At 43.4% G+C, this 23,411-nt stretch overlaps 1 protein-coding gene and 1 non-coding gene across 2 annotated transcripts; both read right to left on the bottom strand.

Annotated features, from left to right (window-relative positions):
* Positions 1–5,407: 5,407 nt before the first annotated feature.
* rpl3 (ribosomal protein L3) lies at positions 5,408–14,110 on the bottom strand. The gene is made up of 10 exons (XM_059953576.1): positions 14,012–14,110; positions 13,292–13,484; positions 10,786–10,954; positions 10,402–10,537; positions 8,602–8,788; positions 8,157–8,317; positions 7,631–7,732; positions 7,445–7,540; positions 6,721–6,840; positions 5,408–5,513 (listed from the first exon to the last, which is right to left on the bottom strand). The coding sequence occupies exons 1-10, from the start codon at positions 14,012–14,014 to the stop codon at positions 5,469–5,471; spliced, it is 1,212 nt and encodes a 403-aa protein (XP_059809559.1). The 5' UTR covers positions 14,015–14,110; the 3' UTR covers positions 5,408–5,468.
* Positions 8,385–8,479, bottom strand: LOC132383306 (small nucleolar RNA U83B). The gene has a single exon (XR_009508623.1). It is a non-coding gene; the product is annotated as a small nucleolar RNA U83B (small nucleolar RNA).
* Positions 14,111–23,411: the final 9,301 nt, after the last annotated feature.

Here is a 23,411-nt window from a genome sequence, read left to right on the forward strand (position 1 = left end):
TCCATTATTAAGGACTTCCAGCACCCAGGGCATGCCCTTTTCTCACTGTTACCATCAGGTAGGAGATACAGAAGCCTGAAGGCACACACTCAACGATTCAGGAACAGCTTCTTCCCCTCTGTCATCTGATTCCTAAATGGACATTGAAGCTTTGGACAGTACCTCACTTTTTTTTTAATATACATTATTTCTGGTTTTGCACATTTAAAAAAATCTATTCAATGTGTGTAATTAATTTATTTATTATTATGTTTTATTTTATATATTATTATTATTTTTCTCTCTTTGCTGTATTATGTAATGTATTGAACTGCTGCTCTAAGTTAACAAATTTCACGTCACTTGCCAGTGATAATAAACCTGATTCTGATTATTCAGCAGTTTTCTTGACATAGCTGCGCACATCTTAAATTCAAAGTAAATTTATTGTCAAAATACATGTACACAACCCTGAAATTCATTTTCTTGTGGGCATACTCAATAAATCCAAATAGAACAATAACCAGAATAGAATCAATGAAAGGCTGCACCAACTTGGGCATTCAAGCAGAGCAGTCTGCAAAAGATGACAAACTGTGCATATATGTAAAAAAGAAATGATAATTAATAAGTAATAAATATCAAGAACATGAGATGAAGAGTTCTTGAAAGTGGATACATAAGTTGTGGAAACATTTCAATAATGAGGCAAGTGAAGTTATCCCCATTGATTGAAGAGTCTGATGGTTGAGGGGTAATAACTGATCCTGAACCTGGTGCTGTGAGTCCTGAGGCTCTTGTACCACTTTCAGCAGTGAGATTCAGCATGCTGAATCTTTGCAAACTCCTAAGGAAGTAGAGGCTCTGTTGTGCATATTTCATAATTGTACTTATTATAGACCTACAGTGAGTAGAACCTTTGAGCCACGCCTCCCACTGTTCTGGACTCAGGACAGGTCGTCCAAAATAGTAACACCAAGGAATTTAAAGCTGCTGACCCTCTCCACCTCTGATGAGGACTGGCATGTGGACCTCTGGTTTCCTCTTCTTGAAGTCAATAATTAGCTCCTTGGTCTTGCTGACATTGAGTGAGAGGTTGTTGTGGCACCACTCAGCCAGAATTTCAATCTCCCCTTTATATGATGATTCGCACCACCTTTGATTCAGTCAGTGGTGTTGTCAGCAAACTTGAATATGCCATTGAAACTGTCACAAGTGTAAAGCAAGTAGAGCAAGCTTCATCTCCATTTTTATAGATCTATTTGGGACACCTAATCAAGTCAAGTCACTTTTATTGTCATTTCGACCATAACTGCTGGTACAGTACATAGTAAAAATGAGACGAATTTCAGGACCATGGTGTTACATGACACAGTACAAAAACTAGACTGAACTATGTGAAAAAAACACAGAGAAAGCTACACTAGTCTACAGACCTACACAGGATTGCATGAAGTGCACAAAAATCTCTCTTTTTTTTGGTTTCCTGAATTAGTTTAGTCTAACTCAAAGTATATTTATTATCAGAGTACACATATATTACCAAGCACTAACTCCAGATCCAGTTTCTTGTGTTATGAATGTACCACAGCTCTGAGGGGCCAAAGGATGCAGGGTAGCTACCTCCTTTGTGAGAATCACAAGAGCATTATTGGGTTGGATCAGAGGACCCAGGAAATGAGAGAGAGACATGGCCATTGTCTCCTGGAGACAACGTTTGTGGATTGGGGACTATGCTACGTGCAAGCCCTCGGGCAAAGTGGGCTGGTTGAGGGAGAGATTGCATCACCCCAACAGCCCCTCAGACGAAACAGAAGAAACGCTAGCGATCCCGCAATAGCGGGAAGCCATTTGAAGGAGGCCACGTGCATTCGGTTCCCTTGCCTAGGAGCTGGTGGCTGGTACCACGGAAAACGACTTGGAACTAACAACGGGGAACCAACTCCCCCGACACAATGGATTGGCCTCATAAAAGTCCCGGGCAAGTTTAAAACCATCTCTCTTAAACCCAAATAGCTGCAGCTTGAAAGGACAATGACTTTTATCTTTCCATCGGACAATACAATATCCCCTAGACAAACGATAGAGCTATTGCTTAATTGATGATTATTATTATACCCGCGTTTTTAGATTGAGTATTGATGACGTATTTTGTACTGAATGTCTGTATTAATCTTATTTTTGTGCCCCTTTATAAATAAAGACTTTTAAAAATAGTACCATCAAACTTCAACGGTCCTCTCTATCTTTGCTGGTAAGTGACCCAGTTACAGGGTTCGTAACACTTGCAGGTAGTTACAATGAAAAACAAATAGAATTTTCAAAGTATTATACAAAAACAAAGACTGACATCTAGGGTGGCAAAGTAGTGTAATAGTTAGCTTTAACAGCAGCTGTCAGACCAGGGTTCAATTCCCACCAGCACCTCTAATAAGTTTGTATGTCTTCATGTGACCATGTGGGTTTCCTTTTACAATCCAAATAGATGTACTGGTTAGGGTTAATAAACTGTGAGCATGCTATGTTGACACTGGAATCGGTACGGTGTGCCCCAAGAACATCGAGTTTCACTGAATATTTCGTAGTACTTGTGACAAAATGGTGCTAATCTCAAGGATCTAATGTGAAAGACAAATTGCAAGTAGAAAATACTGAAAAAGTTAAGTTGTAGAGCCCTCAAAAGTGAGTTTGTAGTTCATAGAATCAGGTTGTATACTAAACTGTACCCACCAACTATGGACTCTTCATCGCTCTTTCAATATTTGTAGCTAATTTATATTGTGTTCTTTTACATTTGGAATTTGTCATCTTTTGCACTTCAGTTGTTGGCCCATCCAGTTAGGTGCAGCCTTTCAAAGATTTTGCGCTTCTTGGATTTTCTGTGTATGTGCATAAGGTAACAACTCCCGATGTTGTCTTGTATATTCTTTGATAATAAATTTACTTTGAAGTTATCCATGTCCATTCAGGAACCCAATGGTTGTTGAGGTTCTTGAATCTGGTGTAGGACCTAAGGTGGGGGTCATGGCCTATATTGGAGGGGGTGATGGGCACAGTTTTCTTGTGGTAGCACAACCATTACAATGTACAATATTCAAAATTGTAAAGATCCACAAACCAGACTGTCCAGGCCTAGGTAAGCCTATTCTCAATCTGGTCCTGTCCCACAGAACTCATGTCCTCAAACGTCAACTTCATTCTACACCCCTTGGTTCAATCCCTTCTGAGATCTGCAACACTTGTTCCAGCAATTGGATGTTGAAATGCATTCAGTGGTGGGCGGGGCTTTTCCTGTGATAAGCTGGGCTGTGGTCACCAGATACTGAGTGGCCTTTTCCCTTCCTGAGGTTTAGTGTTTCTATACCAGCCCGTGTTCAAAGCAGTTAGTACACTCTCCACTGTGCTCTCAAGTTAAATTTCAAAGTAAAATTTATTGTCAAGAGTACAACCCAGTTTCTTTTTCCTGCAGGCACTCTGCAAATGTATAGGGCAGTAACTGTAAACAGGATCAATGAACACTGCAAATGCAAATATAAATAAGGTTTCAAAGGTGCATGTAATGTCAAATGCATATATACATACTGATTTTCTTTGTAACTATCCATGAGATCAGGAGTGCTCCCAAAGAATGAATGAGTCGATCTTTGAACCCCAAAGCACCCCCCTCCCATGCGTAAGCAGCAACAATGATCCCTCCTCCCTGATCAGCAAAAAAAAGCATCAACACCCACCACCGAGCACTCAAGCATACAGAAAAGCAACAGACTTGCAGTACCCCAGACTATTCGTTTACCTGGTGTTTGACATACCACAGGCTCTCTCCCTATTAATGGGGAAAAGTGTCTCCATTTCACAGCAAGAGGGGAGTCATACCAACTCACCAGTTTGCAATGTTAAGTCCATTAAATCGCTTTTTCCAAGCTGTGCCTAAAGAACTCGGGGTCTCTGGGAACATAGCTAGCTCACTGCTTTCGACCTTCCATCTCCCAACACACCGGATTCCTACAGACACCTACCTTCACCTCCAGATCCACAAAATCTTGGACCCCAAAGGGCAGCGAAACTCTTACGTCCTTGGCATATCAAATAACAGCCAGTCATGAAACCTGAAAGCAGGTCCCATTCCCGCAAAGAACCCAAGTCAGCTTGTAATCCTCTTTCGTTCAAGAGCGTTGACAGTTGAGAGATACTGTTCCAGAACCTGGTGGTGAGTCTTAAGGTTCCTGTACTTTCTACCTGATGGCAGCAAGTGTACAGCCTGGGTGATTAGATCTTTGATAATTGATGCTGCTTTTCCACAGCAATGTTTCATGTACATGTACTCAACGACTGGGCCTTTTGTGGGATTTTCCACTGTTATTGATGTTCCCATACCAGGCCAAAATGCAGCCACTTTCCATCACATAGCAATAGAAGTTTGCCAGGTTTCAGTCACAAGTCAGTATCGTATGCTGGATATCATACAGGTTACTTTGATGTGAGACTACAGGTAAAAAAGGGAATTTGAGATTGTGACCTTTGGACTAAAACTTGATTTGATAGAAGGGTTCAAGATCACAAAAGCCGTTGAGCATCTGGCAACACCAGTCCTCCCTTGCTCTAATATGTAGCTCTCAATCCAAAACCGTACCAACTAATGTAAATATATCAATTATACTAGATCCAATTCTACGTAGAATTGTACAATATAGTAGGCCTCCGTTACTCTCAATAGACTTGCACCTTGTAAAGTTTCCAGTGCGCACTCCTGGGCAAGGTTTGTTTTAAAATGGAAGACTGGCAGTTGCCCAAGCTGCAAGTCTCTCCTCTCTATGCCACCTGTTGTCCAAGGGAAGGACATTAGGACCCATACAGCTTGGCACCGGTGTCGTTGCAGAGCAATGTGTGATTAAGCGCCTTAAGGACACACACGCAGCCTCAGCCAAGGCTTGAACTAGCGACTAGACAAACACCTTAACCACTTGGCCACGTGCCAATATAGAACATAGCTAAAGATTTGTGAAAAGTCTTTTTTAAGGCTATGCATCATCTCCATCAGACATTAAAACAGGTTAATGGATTGGCAAATTTGAAGTCAATTTTAGAGAAAACTCCAGTCAAATATCAAAATATTATGTTTGAGTTTGATAAAACTACAAGAAAATGCTTCACACTAATCTTGCTAGTAGTTCACATCTAGTAATTGTTGACCCAATTACTGATTGATATTGTTATCCCTATAGCTAAATCCAATTATGCGACAAACCCAGATGGCAAAGCAACAGGGAGAATATAGTTCTAGATGACAACATGCTAAGCCAAGAGTGGGACAACTGCTGTAATTACCCCAAAAGGAATGCTATACACTTTTGGAATTGTAGTGAATTAATAGCAAAGGAAATAGAAAGGCAGTTTGGAAACAAATCACTGAACACAAAAAGACCAAATATTTAATGTAATGCTTTTTAAAAGCAGTATTTATTGACCAATTACAATCATTGGCTCAAGATTTATGCACCTTCTTCCTTTGCAATCCGATCCTTCTTCAGTGGTCCCTGAAAGGAGAAAAAAAAAGTAATGAGCAAATCAAAAGACCCAGTCAGAACAAAGCCAGTCAATCCTGAGAACAGTAATTCAACAGGGTAAAATAAATCTAATGACTGAAGTAGTATCATGTGCTGTGGACAAAGGAAAACCTGTGAATATACCATTTATTTGAGATACAATGCAGAATGGGCCCTTCGAGCCACACCACCCAGCAATCTCTCCCAATTTAATCCAAGCCTAATCATGGGACAATTTACAATGACCAATTAACCTACCAACCAGGACTACAGGAAAAAACATCTTACAGACAGTGGCAGAAACTGAACCTGGGTCACCTGTAAAGCATGATACACTACCAGACCAGTCTCCAGAAGACATTTAATATGCTATGTCAAGCTTATTAGAAAATGCAATATAGTTAGATCAGTCAACTAACAGGAAAGAGTAGATATAAATGTATCTTTTGCTGGTAAGATGTAGGAGTTGGTGCACTTTAACCTTTGGTACCAAAGGAGTAGCTACAAGAATACCATGAACACTTAGCAGGAAAAATATAAAAGCATTTGGATGAGACAGCAAAATTGAAAGCATCCTTAAATAAGGCAAGTGCATTAGAATGCAGTTCAAAGGTTCACAAACCGATTATCTGGAAGGATTATCATAAATGGACAGGCAAAGTTCACGTCTGCAGAAGGGAAATGGAGGGCTATGGTTCAAGAGCAGGTTGATGGGACTAATTAGAATTCAGTACTGACTATATGGGCCGAAGGACCTATTCTTGTGCTGTAGTGCTATGACTATCCTAGATGGGTTTGGAGGTCTGTTCTGAAAGGAAAATATACCCCCCTGTGGGAGGATACCAAATTATGGATAAAGGTTTGCCACATTTGGGCCAAAAACAAATCTTTCTGCCCACCAGTCATGAATCTTTTAAACTCCAAAGAAAAGCAGAATCTTTAAAGTAGATTCTTGATACTCAACGAAAAGTTGCTAGAATACATTGGAATATGATGTTCATTCTAACCAGATTAGTACTATCTCAAAATGAAGTTTGTAGCAAGTTTGAGGAGTTAAGCAGCCTAATGAAAAATCACCTTCCCATCAACAGCCCAAGCACATTCAGCAGACGAAAGATCAGTTTTTTTGTGCTCTTCCTCATTTGCAATTTGATAGACTTGTTATAAAAAAGAACAGACAATTCTAAGAGCCACTCACCATGAATGCCTTCTTCTCTTCAATAGTCTGGAAGCGACCGTGACCAAACTTGGAAGAGGTGTCGATGAATTTCAGGTCTATCTTCTCCAAAGCACGACGGCTTGTTTGAACCAATAGTGACTGCAGAATTCAAAGTGAACAGTAAGCAATCTGCAGAAGGAACTGCTGGCCAAATTTGGACAGATCCATCTCAAGCAAACAGTCAACATATTCACAAACTTGAAATATAGATATTAAGACTACACTTACAGCAAAATAAGTGGGCTTTATAATCCCAATTCTACTGTCCAAGAATACAAGTCTTCCACACCGACTACAACCGGTCAAGATAATCCATGATCGCAACAAATTACAACACTGCCAATGCACCCAAATCCCATGAAAAAACCTACTATAAATCTCTTGTGTCTCACCCCAACTAAAGGAAGCTTCATTAATGGCAAACTTAAAAGCAAACTATAACTCAGCAGGATTAGCATGCCATAGAAATAAACTACCTACCCTGCATTGGAGGTGTCCAATCATGACCAAAGTCCAAACATTTAAATCAGTATTATGATTCTCATCTGGCAGTCCAGTACAATAACTAGTCCTAAAACTTTCAGACTGACTTACAAGTCAAAACACATTTACTTAAAAGCCTGGCTCCAGGGATTCCTTCCAAATTCCCCACCTGTAGGATAGTGCAAACCAGCAAGGTACAATAAAACTAAGAGGCAGTCACCTTGCGCAGAGTGAGCACACGTTTCTTGGTACCAACGACACAGCCTTTCACCATCAGGAAGTCATTGGTCACCTCACCATAGTGGGGAAATCCTCCCTGTTGGAACAATGAGAGTAACCGTTAGAACCCAAGGCTTGAGTTGACGGCCCACTTAAGTGGAATGCCACTAATATTCTGTTCACTCACCAGAGGATTGATGCTCTTGTCTGTCAGATCATATTCAGTAGAAGCATTGTTCTTTACTAATTTGCCATCCTTTTTCTGGAAGCCCGCTCCAATCCGGTAGATCTGCAAAGGGGATATTTCTATCAGACCGCAGCTCTAAAGGGATTTGGCATGATAGGAATGCCAAGATACTAATCTGCACTGAGCTGCAGTCTTATCATGCCAGCTGTACTAACCCGATGTACAGAAATCAAAACCTACAGGAGATACTACTACTTAATAGCCACCTGAAACAATTTCACCTATTAAAAAAATTAAGTTGTCTGCATCTACATTAAAATCTGGTCTTTTTTAAAATGGGCATTTTTGAGAAATTCACTTGAGTAAGCAATGTCAAATCATATTGTAGTAAAACATGAACTGCTTCAGAAACATCTGCGTCTGTAAGAAATCCTCCCCACAGTTTAGCCTCTAGTTTCGAAGCTCAGTAACTGAGCAAAGACATTTGCTTTACAGCATCCTGCCATTTTGATCACAGCACACTTGCCTTCTTGTTGATCTCAGTGCGGTGGTGGTAACCCTTCTGACCAGCACGAGCAACAGAGAAAGCCACACGGGCAGGATGCCAGGCTCCAATACAGGCAACCTTACGTAGACCTTTGTGAGTTTTCCTCGGCAGTTTCTTTGTGTGCCATCGGCTTGTCACACCTTGAAAAGAGGAAGGACAATCACTAAAGATGTACACAGTCTATTAGATACAACTCTTCATCTAATTGGAGATGTCAGAAGGAAGGCAGCATGGAATGGTTCCTCATCAGAATCAGGTGCCATTACCAACACTTATTCCATGTTATCATCATAGTATACTCCCAACAAAGGCAAAGCATTGTATTATACTGAAGACTAATTTCATATTTAATAAAGTCTTAGATAACTTAACTTCCTGGCGACTTAAGAATTAAGCATCTGAAATGAATAAGTATGCTGCCTACCCTTGAAACCATGGCCCTTGGTTACACCAATGACGTCGATCATCTCATCTTGATGAAATATGGAACTGATAGCAACCTGCTGTTCCAGCTTCTCTCTTGCCCAGTCAACTTTATCGGCAATTGTTCCACCATTCAACTGGATCTCCATCATATGGGATTTCTTCTGGCGCAAAGGAAGCAAGCGCATCTGTAAAAGAGTACAAATTAAAGATTAGAGCTGGAGTTCCAAAGGACAGCAGTACACCAATTACCCATTTCTTCTATCATCCTCCTGAAGCCTCCAGTGGCAGTCTACAACATGCCCCACATTTCCAAATGAGATAGGTTACACAGGCCTACACCTGCTTAGAGCAATTCCATATTCAGCACTAATCTGACCTATTCTCGCCACATTCCCAGCCTTTTTATGCTATGGACTCCTACATCACTCATATTTCTCAGTATTGTATTTATTTATTTTTGTATTTGCAATTTGTGGGTTTTTATTTGCACATTGGCAGTTATCCATCCTGTTGGGTGCAGTCTTTAACCTATTCTATCATGATTCTTGTATTTATTGTGATTGCCTATCAGAAAAATTTCAGCATTATATATGGTGACATATATGTACTTAGATAATTTGAACTTCCATTACCCTCCAACCTCCCCTGATTGATTGTAAATTAAAATGCTACAAATTCTTCCAGTAATATTCAAGTATCACTAAACGATTGAGATTATGAAAGGTTCTTGATTTGAAAAGCCAAATATGATGATACTGTTATTCACCTACGAGTCCACATGTTCAACCACCTTAAAAGCATTGCAACAGGTAACAAAAGCCCCTGTCCACAACCCCAATTACTATTTCACCAGGGTTTCCAAATATTTCACAGCCCAAAGTTGGACGCAAGTTCTCATATAGACATCTATAGTCAAATATCCCATCAGCAGTCAATTGAGGACACAGCATTAAAATGAACTGAATTGTACATTCCTAGACTGTTTCAAGGCTTTGCAGGTTGATGTTTAATATTCTGTTATTTGCTCAATTTTTGCCATCTATCGGATTTGTTTTTTGCATGTTGTTTCATTGTTCTGTGACTGTCCGCAGGAAAGAATCTCGTGGTTGTGCACTGCACACACACTTTTGATAATACGTACTTTAAATCTTTAATCACATGTGGTCAACTACCACATGTAAATATGAAGATTAAGGGATTGGACACACTAGAGGCAGGAAACGTGTTCCTGATGTTGGGTGAGTCCAAAACCAGAGGCCACAGTTTAAGAACGGTTAAGCCATTTAGAACGGAGCTGAGGAAAAATTTTTTCACCCAGAGTTGTGGATCTATGGAATGCTCTGCCTCAGAAGGCAGTGGAGGCAAATTCTCTGGATGCTTTCAAGAAAGTTAGATAGAGCTCTTAAAGGGATATGATAAGGCAGGAACAGGGTATGATTGTGGATGATCAACCATGATCACATCGAATGATGGTGCTGGCTCGAAGAGCCGAATGGCCTACTCCTGCACATATTGTCTATCGTCACCAGCCATAACCCATAAAGACCCCATGACCAGGCCTTACAATCACAGAACAGTGAACAAAAAGCAGGGGTAGTGTCCCATCTAAAATTTAGAAATGAAAAACAGCAGTAAAATTCACTATTGTGAAGATTTCACTGACCTTTTAGGCTGTGTATGGCATTGTACAGATACAATTGCTTCACGAAAAGCAATTGCAGGGACAGTACCAGCCAAAAGCAAGATGTTTTATACTAGATACCAGATATAGCTAATTAGGTCAAGTCCCAAAGCTTACCTGTGTGTGAGCAATGATGCGAATGACTTGACAGTATTTCTTCATGCTGTTCAAATCCTTCTCCAGCTGTTTCTTGCCATCCTCATCTTGCCACTTCTTGCAATACTTTGTGAAAGCCTTCTTTTTAGATTTGTACCTTTACAAAGAGACAAGAGAACATTGGCGCGACCCCTCATCACACGTAGTGCGAGCGGAAGGAATCAGCACCACAAGAATGGGCGGCTCATTGTTGTTTTCAAAGGACATATTCCTCCAACAAACAGAGCCAGAGCTCATCGAACTGTTTCCACAGTCGAGCGGAGCTGCTGATAATCAAATGCAAATTTTAACACCATTCCGCTTAGAATTTACAGAAGTTACACTAGAATTGTTTAGCATAGTTACCAGTTCTTGTAGAAACGCCTCTTGCATTCGTCACTCATATGCTCCGCAAATATAGTTTTAAAAGCACGAAGACCACGTGGAGTTTCAACATAGCCGACGAGGCCAATGATTACCATTGGAGGAGTTTCAATCACTGTAACTGCCTCTACTACCTCCTTCTTGTTCACCTCTGCAAGAAATTATCAGAAATATTAACAATTTGTATTTTCCCCTAGCAATATCACATCTGGCTGACCCAGTCATGGGAACAGCTATGATTCAGCTAGAATAGACAAACCCATTGTGTCAATGGACACAATGCCTCTACCACTGCAGCTAAGCCACATGGTGCTGGTGAAGAACAAAGAAAAAAGTTGCTAATGGCAAATCATTTCAAGCCCATTTTTACCACACTGGTCAGGAAACTCGACATTCAGCAAAAGCCACTACTAGTGGCTGTTTATGTCCGCCCGTCGAATTTATCATCATGTGTAGTTACACGAGCCATTAGCTGAGAAAAGAAAAATCTGCAGATGCTGGAAATTCAAGCAGCATACACAAAATGCCGTCTGGCCTGCTGCATACCAGCATTTTGTGTGTGTTGCTTCAACCTGAGGGTTCCCAATCTGGGGTGTGCTGATCCCTTGCTTAATGGTAATGGTCATGGTATTAAAAACTCTGTTCTAATCCAATTGTACAAACAGTGCCATTTTTATCTACATATTTTAATAAGTGTTATTAATAAATAATAAATGTACTTTTTAAATAATTGTTCACTCCAACAATTACATCTGCCTCTTACCCTCATCATTCAGATTAACACAACTGGGACGTTACACAATTTGAAATTCAACAGGTCCATAAATCAAGTAAATGAACGTGAAGCAGCAGCTTTGTAACAATTGTTGCAGAGTGGCTAAAATAAGCCCAATATACAATTAAGTCCTATCTCACTGCCCAAGACTTTGAACTATACATGGTGCATGTAACAGAATGGACAGCACCTCATAATGCTGCTCATTAGACCCAAAATCAAAGTTCAAAAAGTTTTAAAGTATATTTTATTATCGAAGTACCATATACAGCTGAGATTCTTTATATTTAAGAAGTAATTTTGAATCAATTTTCTGCAGCCCACAGAAAGTCACTGAAGATCAGCTGCTCCAGTTTGAATGACATTGGCTGTGGATATGTCCCTAGCACACCTCTCAGCGCCTACCTTGCAAGTTAAATTGGTTTATTTGTACTAGCTCAGTGCACGTGGTTTAACTGTATTCAGTGGAAAACAATGGCTTGAGTGGGAATCTGGCGGCCAGGTTTCAATCAACTTATCTTTACTGCAATCTGGGATATGCTTCTGTCGGAAATCAATATCCATCAGAGATCCCCACCACCCAAGGTCATGCTCTCTTCTCGCTGCTGCCATCAAATAGAGCCTCAGGATTCACACCACTGGGTTCAAGAACAGTTACTACCCAACCATCCGCTTTCTTGAACAAGAGGGGATAACATAACTCACTTGGCCCATCATTGAGATGCTTCCCACAAAGGACTACCTCATTATACCTCATTTTCTCATTATTTATTGCCATATTTATATTTGCATTTGAAGTTTGTTGTATTTGGCACACTGGTTGACCTTGTATTGATCCTGTTATAGTTACTATTCTATAGATTTGCTGAGTATGCCCACAAGATGAATCTCAGAGTTGTAGATGGTGATATTTATGTACTTTGATAATGAAAGTTACTTTGTACTCACAAGGATACAAGTAACAGACAATATAGGAAATGGGGCGAGCATAAAGGCCTGGAACTCAATGCACTCCTAGGCAGTGGAAACAAATTAGAAGCTTTTCAGTGGGGAATGATGTAGGCAGGCAAGCAAGAGAAAATCATTTACTTTACAAATAGAATATAGGGTAATGTAACCAGATTCAATTCCCTGAAGTCAGGACAAGTTCAACAGAAAACATGTCAGCCTCTTGTCAGTATCATGCAAACAGGCCCTTTAGCCCAACTCTTCCATACTAAGGAGATACTCCCGAAATGTCCACAACCAAAATATCAGGGCAAGCCAGCAAGTCAGGTGGCATCAATGGAAATTAGTGAACAGTCAATATTCAGGGCCGAACCCCTTCTTCAAGGCTGCCTGACTGCACTTGGCCCAATGCCGTGAAATTTTAAGCACACAGTAAACAACCATTGCATGCAACCTGCTTGGTATTGATTAGACTAAGAGTGCAATACAAGCAGGCACTAAAATGCAAGCTTAGAGCTTATTCAGGTATTAAGAATCAAAAGTGATGGGTCCTCAACCTGGATACTGATAAGACATTGCCCTAAAGGTGGGGCAGATTCAGGTCACTCGTTTAAGATATAAATGCCTTTCATGAGACTAGGAACATTATTATTAAGACCTAGAAGAGGCCAAAGAGATAACAGAGTAGGAACAAAGATGCGCATGGCCTGCCGCTCGAGTTTCCTCTTCTCAAGCCACACACGTGAATATTAAACCATTACTCACTAGATCCAGGCCTGTCGACATCTCGCACGATGTGGGTCATGCCGGCTTTGTACCCCAGGAAGGCCGTCAAGTGGACAGGCTTGCTAGGGTCATCCTTGGGGAAGCTCTTCACTTTGCCCCTGTGCCTGCGGCTCCTCTTGCGGGGCAGGAAGCCCAGGGAGCCGTGCCTGGGCGCCGAGAACTTACGGTGAGACTGAAAGATGGGAAAAGACAAAATAAAATGTTGCTGCATGTGAAACCACACCCTCTGAACTATCTCAATACACATAGTGACAACTTTAAATAAGTTATTGCACAACTAACCAACTCTACAGACTGAAATCCCCGATATTTCGCCCTCCCGGTGTACTACAGAGCCGCCTTGCCAGACCCAGTTTGTACGGGTCCATTTTAGAGTAGACTGGGCACCGATTTAACTAGTAGTATCAGCTAGAACGAGAATGGGATGCGCTAACAGCCCTGTAATCAAACGGCGGAGGATGGGAATAGGATGGCTCCGATTTTAATCGGATTTGCAGTCAGCGAGCGATCGCCATTTTGTGCCCCTCACAAGAGTCATCGAGCGCCTTTCCCCCCCCCCCCCCGCTCTAACTCTAAGACATCCGATCAATACAACGTTACTACGTTCGATGAAGGCGGCTGAAACGACTCGGTGGCGGCCGGAAAGCGCCAGGTGCTCGGATGGCGGTGATTCGCATCGGCTCGTTTCGCACAACTCACCATTCCGCAAGCAGGCCCAACACCGAGAGAGAGAGCCGGGCGCCCGGCCCCGCCCTTTTATAGGCGGGCCGTGGCGTCACTTCCGCGCATGCGCTCCCCCTGCTCTGATTCGGAGCTGGAAACTTACCCCACGTTCCCTGCAATGTTCTTTGCCTCCCGTGTGTAAAGGGCTGGTTGCAATTTTTGCATCTGTTTCTCACCTCTGCAAAAGTTTTTGAAGAAAAAAGTGCTGCTTTTTTGATGAAGTTCTCACAGTCAGCAACAGGGAACAGTAACAGCTCCTTGCAACGGGAGTTCTCAAACTTTTTTTTTAATGCCCCCACCACCATCATTAACCGAGGGGTTCGAGAACCCCAGATTGGGAACCCCTGCCTTGCAAACACTATTATGATTTCCTTCATATTCACTTCATATTTGAAGGATAGCAACTCTAATAAAAAAACAGCATTCTCACAGAAGCAGCACACAATTTACCTCGGCTCGAGATGCTGGAAGTCAGAAGCAACACGAAACAAAATGCTGGAGGAGCCCAGCAGGTTAGGCAGGATCTGTGGAAATGGATAAACTGATGTGGTTTACAGGACTGAGGAAGGATTTTGGCCCAAAACTTGGACTGTTTTATTCATTTGCATTTGTCTCGATAAGAGGTTTCCAACCTGGGATACAGACTCCTTGCTTAATGCTATCAGTCCATGGCATAAAAAGGTTAAGAACTCCTGGCCTATACTGTTGTGCTCAACTCCAATAAGCAATGAATCCACTACACTCAGATTCACGAGTTCACGAGTGAGGGTACTGTCTACTGACCCTGCCACATAGTAGTTCATGTTGTCTGTGTTTAATTGTAGAAAAGTAATTCTTTGTGATATGTATGATATGTAATTCATATTTGGTATGTATCATACATATATATATGTGTGTGTGTGTGTGTGATGGTTATTAATATATTGGTTACTGTGCTTTACGCCCTGATTCAAAGAAAGGTTGTCTCATTTCTATATACATTACAGTATATGGTTACATACGTCATGTACATATATATAGTTAAATGATAATAAATTTGACTTGATATCACTTGATTAAGCATTCTTTTTCATTTAAATAATTAATTATGGTCTATATCAAGTCAAGTCACTTTTTATTGTCATTTCGACCATAGCTGCCGGTACAGTACACAGTAAAAACGAGACAATATTTATCAGGACATGAAACAATACAAAAACTAGACTGAACTACGTAAAACAACACAAAAACCACACTAGACTACAGACCTACCCAGGACTGACTGCATAAAGTGCACAAAACGGTGCAGGCATCACAAGACGACAGACACAGTTGGGGCAGTAAGTTGGTGTCAGTCCAGGCTCTGTGTATTGAGCAGTCTGATGACCTGGAGGAAGAAACTGTCAAATAGTTTGGCCGTGAGAGCCCGAATGCTTCCGTGCCTTTTCCCAGACGGCAGGAGGGAGAAGAGATTGTATGAGGGGTGCGTGGGGTCCTTCATAATGCTGTTTGCTTTGCGGATGCAGCATGTGGTATAAATGTCCATGATGGCGGGAAGAGAGACCCCGATGATCTTCTCAGCTGACCTCACTATCCGCTGCAGGGTCTTGTGATCCGAGATGGTGCAATTTCCGAACCAGGCAGTGATGCAGCTGCTCAGGATGCTCTCAATACAACCCCTGTAGAATGTGATGAGGATGGGGGGTGGGAGATGGACTTTCCTCAGCCTTCGCAGTAAGTAGAGACACTGTTGGGCTTCCTTTGCTACAGAGCTGGTGTTGAGGGACCAGCTGAGATTCTCTGCCAGGTGAACACCAAGAAATTTGGTGCTCTTTACGATCTCTACCGAGGAGCCGTCGATGTTCAGCGGGGAGTGGTTGCTCCATGCCCTCCTGAAGTCAACAACCATCTCTTTTGTTTTGTTCACATTCAGAGACAGGTTGTTGGCTCTGCACCAGTCCGTTAGCCGCTGCAGCTCCTCTCTGTAAGCTGACTCGTCGTTCTTGCTGATGAGACCATGGAATCAGCGAACTTGACGATGTGGTTCGAGCTGTGTGTTGCAGCACAGTCGTGGGTCAGCAGAGTGAACAGCAGTGGACTGAGCACACAGTCCTGGGGGGATCCCGTGCTCAGTGTGATGGTGTTGGAGATGCTGCTCCCGATCCGGACTGACTGAGGTCTCCCAGTCAGGAAGTCTAGGATCCAGTTGCAGAGGGAGGTGTTCAGGCCCAATAGGCTCAGCTTTCCAATCAGTTTCTGAGGAATGATTGTGTTGAATGCTGAATTAAAGTCTATGAACAGCATTCGAACGTATGTGTCTTTTTTGTCCAGGTGGAGGGTGATGGCAATGGCGTCATCTGTTGAGCTGTTGGGACAGTAGGCAAACTGCAGGGGGTCCAGTGAGGGGGGCAGCAAGGTCTTGATATGCCTCATAACAAGTATCTCAAAACACTTCATGATGATGGATGTGAGTGCAACGGGAAGGTAGTCATTTAGGCAGGACACTGAAGACTTCTTCAGCATGGGGACGATGGTGGCAGCCTTGAAGCACTTGAAATGGTGGCGCTGCTCAGGGAGATGTTGAAGATGTCAGTGAGAACATCTGCTAGCTGGTTTGCACATCCTCTGAGCACTCCACCAGGGATGTTGTCTGGTCCAGCAGCCTTCCGTGGGTTGACCCTGCACAGGGTTCTTCTCACGTCGGCCACGGAGAGACACAGCATCTGGTCATTTGGAGGAGGGGTGGACTTCCTTACCGTCACGTCATTTTCCGCCTCAAAATGAGCGTAGAAGTCGTTCAGCGCATCTGGGAGAGACGCATCACCTGCACAGTCAGGTGATGCTGTCCTGTAGTTGGTGATGTCCTGAATGCCCTTCCACATGCGCCGCGTGTCGCCGCTGTCCTGGAAGTGGCTGTGGGTTTGCTGTGCATGTGCACGCTTTGCCTCTCTGATGGCTCGGGACAGTTTGGCCCTCGCTGTTGTTAGGTCTGCCTTGTCGCCTGCTCTGAAGGCGGAGTCACGGGTCCCCAGCAGCGCACGCACATCCGCTGTCATCCATGGCTTCTGGTTAGCGCGTATAGTGATGGTCTTGGACACAGTGAAGTCATCGATGCACTTGCTGATGTAGCTGGTCACTGATGCCATGTACTCCTCTAAGTTGGTAAAGTCGCCATCGCTATCCCTGAACATGTGCCAGTCAGTGGGCTCAAAGCAGTCTTGAAGAGCAGAGATGGCTCCTGCTGGCCAGGTTTGCACCTGCTTCCGAAATGGTCTGGAGCGCCTGACCAGTGGTCTGTATGCTGGGATTAGCATAATAGAGATATGGTCTGTATAAATAGGTGAATTACATACCATATGATCAAGTCAAGTCACTTTTATTGTCATTTCGACCATAACTGCTACGTACAGTATATAGTAAAAATGAGATGATGTTTTTTAGGACCACGGTGTTACATGACCCAGTACAAAAACTAGACTGAACTACATAAGAAAACAACACAGAGAGAAAAAAAAACAACTACACTAGACTACAGACCTACCCAGGACTGCATAAAGTGCACAAAACAGTGCAGGCATTACAATAAATAATAAACAGGACAATAGGGCATTAAAGTGTCAGTCCAGGCTCTGGGTATTGAGGAGTCTGATAGCTTGGAGGAAGAAATTGTTATATAGTCTGGTTGTGAGAGCCTGAATACTTTGGTGCCTTTTCCCAGATGGCAGGAGGGAGAAGAGTTTGTATGAGGGGTGTGTGGGGTCCTTCATAATGCTGTTTGCTTTGAGGATGCAGCATATAGTGTAAATGTCCGTGATGGCGGGAAGAGAGACCCCGATGATCTTCTCAGCTGACCTCACTATCCGCTGCAGGGTCTTGTGATCCGAGATGGTGCAATTTCCGAACCAGGCAGTGATGCAGCTGCTCAGGATGCTCTCAATACAACCCCTGTAGAATGTGATGAGGGTGGGGGGTGGGAGATGGAACTTTCCTCAGCCTTCGCAGAAAGTAGAGACGCTGCTGGGCTTTCTTTGCTATGGAGCTGGTGTTGAGGGACCAGGTGAGATTCTCCACCAGGTGAACACCAAGAAATTTGGTGCTCTTAACAATCTCTACCGAGGAGCCGTCGATGTTCATCAGGGAGTGGTATGGGTGCACCTCACTTAAAGTAAACATGGTTAGATCCGGATTCCTGAACTCCCATGTCTTCTTTTGGATCAGTTTTTATGTTTTGGAGTTGCAAAACAATTGCCACAGCAGCTTATTGCAGCCACCTCTCATCGCCAATGACTGGGGTTTGAGGCACCATCACTGTTACGGGTTCTCCCTGTGAAGGTGTGGGTTTTCTCTGAATGCTACTGTTTCCTCCCAAATCCCGATGTGCTGGAAGATTAACTGACTACTGTAAGTTTCCCCAAGTGTAGGTGGGTGGAAAACAATTAAACTGGAGTTGATACACATGTGAGAGAAAACAGATTACAGTGATGGCACTAATGGGATGCTCTGCTGGGAGCTAGCATGGGTTTATTCCTGAATAGTCAGCTGAGCTATAAAAAGTTAGTTGGTTGACTTTCTTGTATTTAATATCTACTAATTCAAGCTTGTGTAATGTCACTTCCAGTACACAAGTGGTGCCATCGTCATCGTCATTATGTGGGAGATCATGGCCTTATGATCGCTCTTGGCAAGATTTCCTACAGAAGTGCTTTGCCATTGCCTTCTTCTGGACAGTGTCATTACAAGACGGGTGACCCCAGCCATTGTCAACACTCTTCGGAGATTGTCAGTGGTCACATAGCCAGAACTTGTGATATGCACCATCCACCACCTGCCCCCATGGCTTCATGTCACCCTGATCGGTTGGATGGGGGGAAATGTAAGCACTGTTGTAACAAGTTTACTATCACCTTCCTCTCAGCTTGAACCGGTCTGGCCGTTCTCCTCTGACCTCTCCCATTAACAAGGCATTTCCACCCACAGAAATGCTCCTCACTGGATTTTTATTTTGTTTTGTTTTTCTCACCATTCTCTATAAACTCCAGCGACTGCTGTGCATGAAAATCCCAGATCAGATTCTGAAATACTCAAACCACCCTGTCTGGCACCACAGACATGATAAAATATGCAGATGCTGGAAACCCAAGCAACACCCTCAAATTGCTGGAAGAACTGAACAGGCCAGGCAGCATCTATGGAAAAGAGTACAGTCAACATTTCAGGCTGAAACGTGCTTTCCCCTTTCTTCTCGGTCCTGAAGAAATGTCGACTGTTTATTCATTTCCATAGATACTGCCTGGCTTGCTGATTTCCTCCAGCATTTTGTGTGTGCCATCTGGCACCAACAATTATTGGGAGTAAGAACAGGAAGGCAGATTATTATCTGAACCGTGTAGAGTTGGGTAAGGGAGAAATACAAAGAGATCTAAGAGTCCTTGTTCATCAGTCACTGAAGGTGAATGAGCAAGTGCAGCAGGCAGTGAAGAAGGCTAATGGAATGTTGGCCTTTATTACAAAGGGAATTGAGTACAAGAGCAAGGAAATCCTCTTGCATTTGTACAGAGCCCTGGTGAGACCACACCTGGAGTATTGTGTACAGTTTTGGTTAAGGAAGGACATCCTGGCTGTAGAGGAAGTGCAGCGTAGATTCACGAGGTTAATTCCTGGGATGTCTGGACTGTCTTACGCAGAGAGGTTAGAGAGACTGGGCTTGTATACACTGGAATTAAGGAGATTGAGAGGGGATCTGATTGAAACATATAAGATTATTAAGGGATTGGACAAGATAGAGGTAGGAAATATGGTCCAGATGCTGGGAGAGTCCAGTACCAGAGGGCATGGTTTGAGAATAAGGCGTAGGTCATTTCGGACAGAATTAAGGAAAAACTTCTTCTCCCAGAGAGTTGTGGGGGTCTGGAATGCACTGCCTCAGAGGGTAGTGGAGGCCAATTCTCTGGATGCCTTCAAGAAGGAGCTAGATAGGTATCTTATGGATAGGGGAATCAAGGGATATGGGGACAAGGCAGGAACTGGGTATTGATAGTAGATGATCAGCCATGATCTCAGAATGGCGGTGCAGACTCGAAGGGCCGAATGGTCTACTTCTGCACCTATTGTCTATTGTCTATTGTCTATTATTCCACAATCAAAGTCACTGAGATCACATTTCAACTGCAATCTGATATTTGGTCTTAACAACATATGAGCCTCTTGACCATGCCTGCATGCTTTTCTGATTGGTTGATTAGATATTTTCTTTAATGAGCAGGTGTACCTAATAAAGTGGCCACTGCATATATTTTGTCCTTTCTTCATGAAGGTGATGCTCTTTTATTTTTTTCGCATATGGAATGTTGGAATTGCTGAGGCGAAGCATTTATTTCTTTTGGCTTCGTGTTTGCAGCAGACAACACACCCATTCTCCTTCATGGTTGGCAAATGCTGATCTTAAAGTTAATGATGAAGATGAGCTTTATTTGTCGTACGTTCACCAAAACACGCAGTAAAAAGCATCATTTGCATCAAACGAGATCAGCCAGGATTGCACTGGGGCGACTGTAAGTGTCGCCATGCCTCTGGTATGTTTTAGGAATGTGGGAGGGAACTCAGAGCACCCAGAGGAAATCCACGCAGTCACGGGGAAAACATATCAACTTGCAGGCAGTGGTGGGAATTGATCCTTGATTTGGCGGTGGGGGGGCAGGTGTTAATTGCAAACCGATTTGCTAACCACTAACGTGCAGAAAATGATGGAGGAACTCAGCAGGCCAGGCAGCATCTATGGAAAAGAGAAAACAGTCAACGTTTTGGGCCGAGACCATTCAGCAGGACTGGAGATAAAAAAGCTGAGGAGTGGATTTGAAAGTTGGGCGAGTGGAGAGAGAAACGCCAGGTGAGAGGTGAAACCAGGTAGGGGAGGGATGAAGTAAAGAGCTGGGAAATTGATTGGGGAAAGGGACAGAAGGCCATGGAAGAAAGGAAAAGGGGCAGGAGCACCAGAGGGAGTCGATGGGCAGGCAAGGAGATGAGGTGAGAGAGGGAAAGGGGATGGAGACTGGTGAAGGAGGGGGCGGTGGAGGGTCATTATCAGAAGTTAGAGAAATCAATGTTCATGCCATCAGGTTGGAGGCTACCCAGACAGAATATAAGGTGACAGAATAGGCATCCGTTAGTCTCATGAGATCATGGATTTGTGCCTTGGAAGGTTTCCAGGGCGCAGGCCTGAGCAGGGTTGTATGGGAGACTGGCAGTTGCCCATACTGCAAGCCTTCCCCTCTCCACGCCACTGATGTTGTCCAAGGGAAGGGCACTCGGACCCAAGCAGCTTGGCACCGGTGTTGTCGCAGAGCAATGTATGGTTAAGTGCCTTGCTCAAGGACACAACATGCTGCCTCAGCTGAGGCCGAACCAGTGACCTTCAGATCACTAGACCAATGCCTTATCCACTAGGCCAACACAAGGTGTTATATAAGGTGCAACAGTAGAGGAGGCTGACATGACTGACATGTCAGAATGGGAATGGGAAGTGGAATTAAAATGTGTGTGTGTGTGTGTGTGTGTGTGTGTGTGTGTGTGTGTGTGTGTGTGTGTGTGTGTGTGTGTGTGTGTGTGTGTGTGTGAGTGTTTTCTGAACAACTGCTTTCTCCCTGTTGGTTACACATTGCTTGAGTTAATGTACAAACGCCTTTGACTGAGGTGAATTAAAAGATCGGACAAACCAGCTCTGCCACTGCCTGGTCTGAATGACTGGTTTCACTAGCCCCTCGAGAATACTACACTATCCAATTAGATCACGGCTGATCAGTATTCTAATCCCATCTACCTGCCTCGGTTCCGTAACCCTTAATCCTTCCGTGTAACAAAATTCAATCAATCTCAGCACTGAAATTTTAGCTTCAACAACCGGAATTCCAGTTTTGCACCATACTTTTTGTAAAGAGATGCTTGCAGTAATCTCTAAGCAGCAGAGCTCAAATTTTAAGGTGGTTTTTCACATTTCCATTTGAGATAGGCCATTCAGCCCATCAAATCTATGCCTGTTCTTAAGACTGTGTATCAAAGAGGACATTCTGGGCATTCCCAAACCACAAACTATGGATGAACTGAGAGATTCATTCTTTACTAAAGTCTGCAGATGCGGCATTCAAATTAAGTGACCTTAATCTTTACGAAATGTTGAGATATGAGGGAAGCCGTGACAGTTCCAGTCCAGGGTCGAGTCTCAGATCAGCCGTCATTTCAGTCAGAGAAAGCAGAAGAAAAGAAAAATTCAAGGTTAATTTTTTTCTCTCCTTTTCTTCTTTCCATTTGCTCAGATATGACAATAAAGATGCCAGGCAGGGTAGTTGAATGCTCCTCTTGCGGGATATGGGAAGGCAGGGGTATCTCCAGTCTCCCTGATAACTACAATTGTGAGAAGTGCATCCAACTGCAGCTTCTTACAATCCATATTAAGGATTTGGAGCTGGAGCCGGATGAACTCCGGATCATTCGGGAGGCTGAAGGTGTGGAAGACAGGACATATAGAGCAGTAGTTACACCTAAGATGCAGGACACAGGAAGATGAATGACAGGAAAGAGAAGGGGGTTAAGAAGTCAGTGCAGAGTACCCCTGTGGCCATCCCCCTCAGCAATGGGTATATCGCTTTGGCTACTGTCGGTGGGGATGACCAAACAGAGGAACATCACAGCGGTCGGGTCTCTGGCACGGCGTCTGCCCCTGTGACTCAGAAGGGAAGGAAGAAGAAGAGGCATGCTGTTGATGAGGAGGGTTTCATTAGTTAGGGGATCAGGCAGGAGGTTCTGAGAATGAGAACGAGATTCCTGGGTGGTATGTTGCCCCCCCGGGTGCCCGGGTCCGGGATATCTTGGATCAAGTCCTCAGTATTCAGAGGGTGAACATTCAGAAGTCATGGTCCATCTAGGGACCAATAACATGGGTAGGATGGGTGATGAGGGAGATCAGGGAGTTAGGTGCTAAGTTAAAGGGTAGAACCTCCAGGGTTGTGATTTCATGATTGCTACCCATGCCATGCGCTAGTGAGGCTAGAAATAGGAAGATTATACAGTTTAACATATGGCTAAGGAGTTGGTGTAGGAGGGAAGGCATAAGATTTTTGGATCATTGGGCTCTCTTCCAGGGAAGGTGGGACTTTACAGAAGGGACGGTTTGCTCCTAAACTGAAGGGTGACTAATATCTTGGCGGGAAGCTTCATTAATGCTGCATGGTGGGGTTTAAACTAGAGTTGCAGGGGGATGGGAACCGGAGTGCCAGAACAGATAGAGGAAAGGCTGTGAAAGCAAATGTTGGTAAGGCCTCAGACAAGGTTAGAATCAAAAGGTTGAGCGTGGTGAGAATAGAGTCCGGAGCTGCATATGTTTCAATGCAAGAAGTATCATAGA

This window comes from Hypanus sabinus, chromosome 29, assembly GCF_030144855.1.
Source record: "Hypanus sabinus isolate sHypSab1 chromosome 29, sHypSab1.hap1, whole genome shotgun sequence".
NCBI classification, from domain to species: Eukaryota; Metazoa; Chordata; class Chondrichthyes; order Myliobatiformes; family Dasyatidae; genus Hypanus; species Hypanus sabinus.

Coding starts and splice junctions, on each gene's coding strand:
- rpl3 (XM_059953576.1), bottom strand. Junction 10,955..13,291: donor TGTCGACAGGCCTGGATCTA/GTGAGTAATGGT, acceptor AATTTCTTGCAG/AGGTGAACAAGAAGGAGGTA. Junction 7,541..7,630: donor ACAAGAGCATCAATCCTCTG/GTGAGTGAACAG, acceptor TTGTTCCAACAG/GGAGGATTTCCCCACTATGG.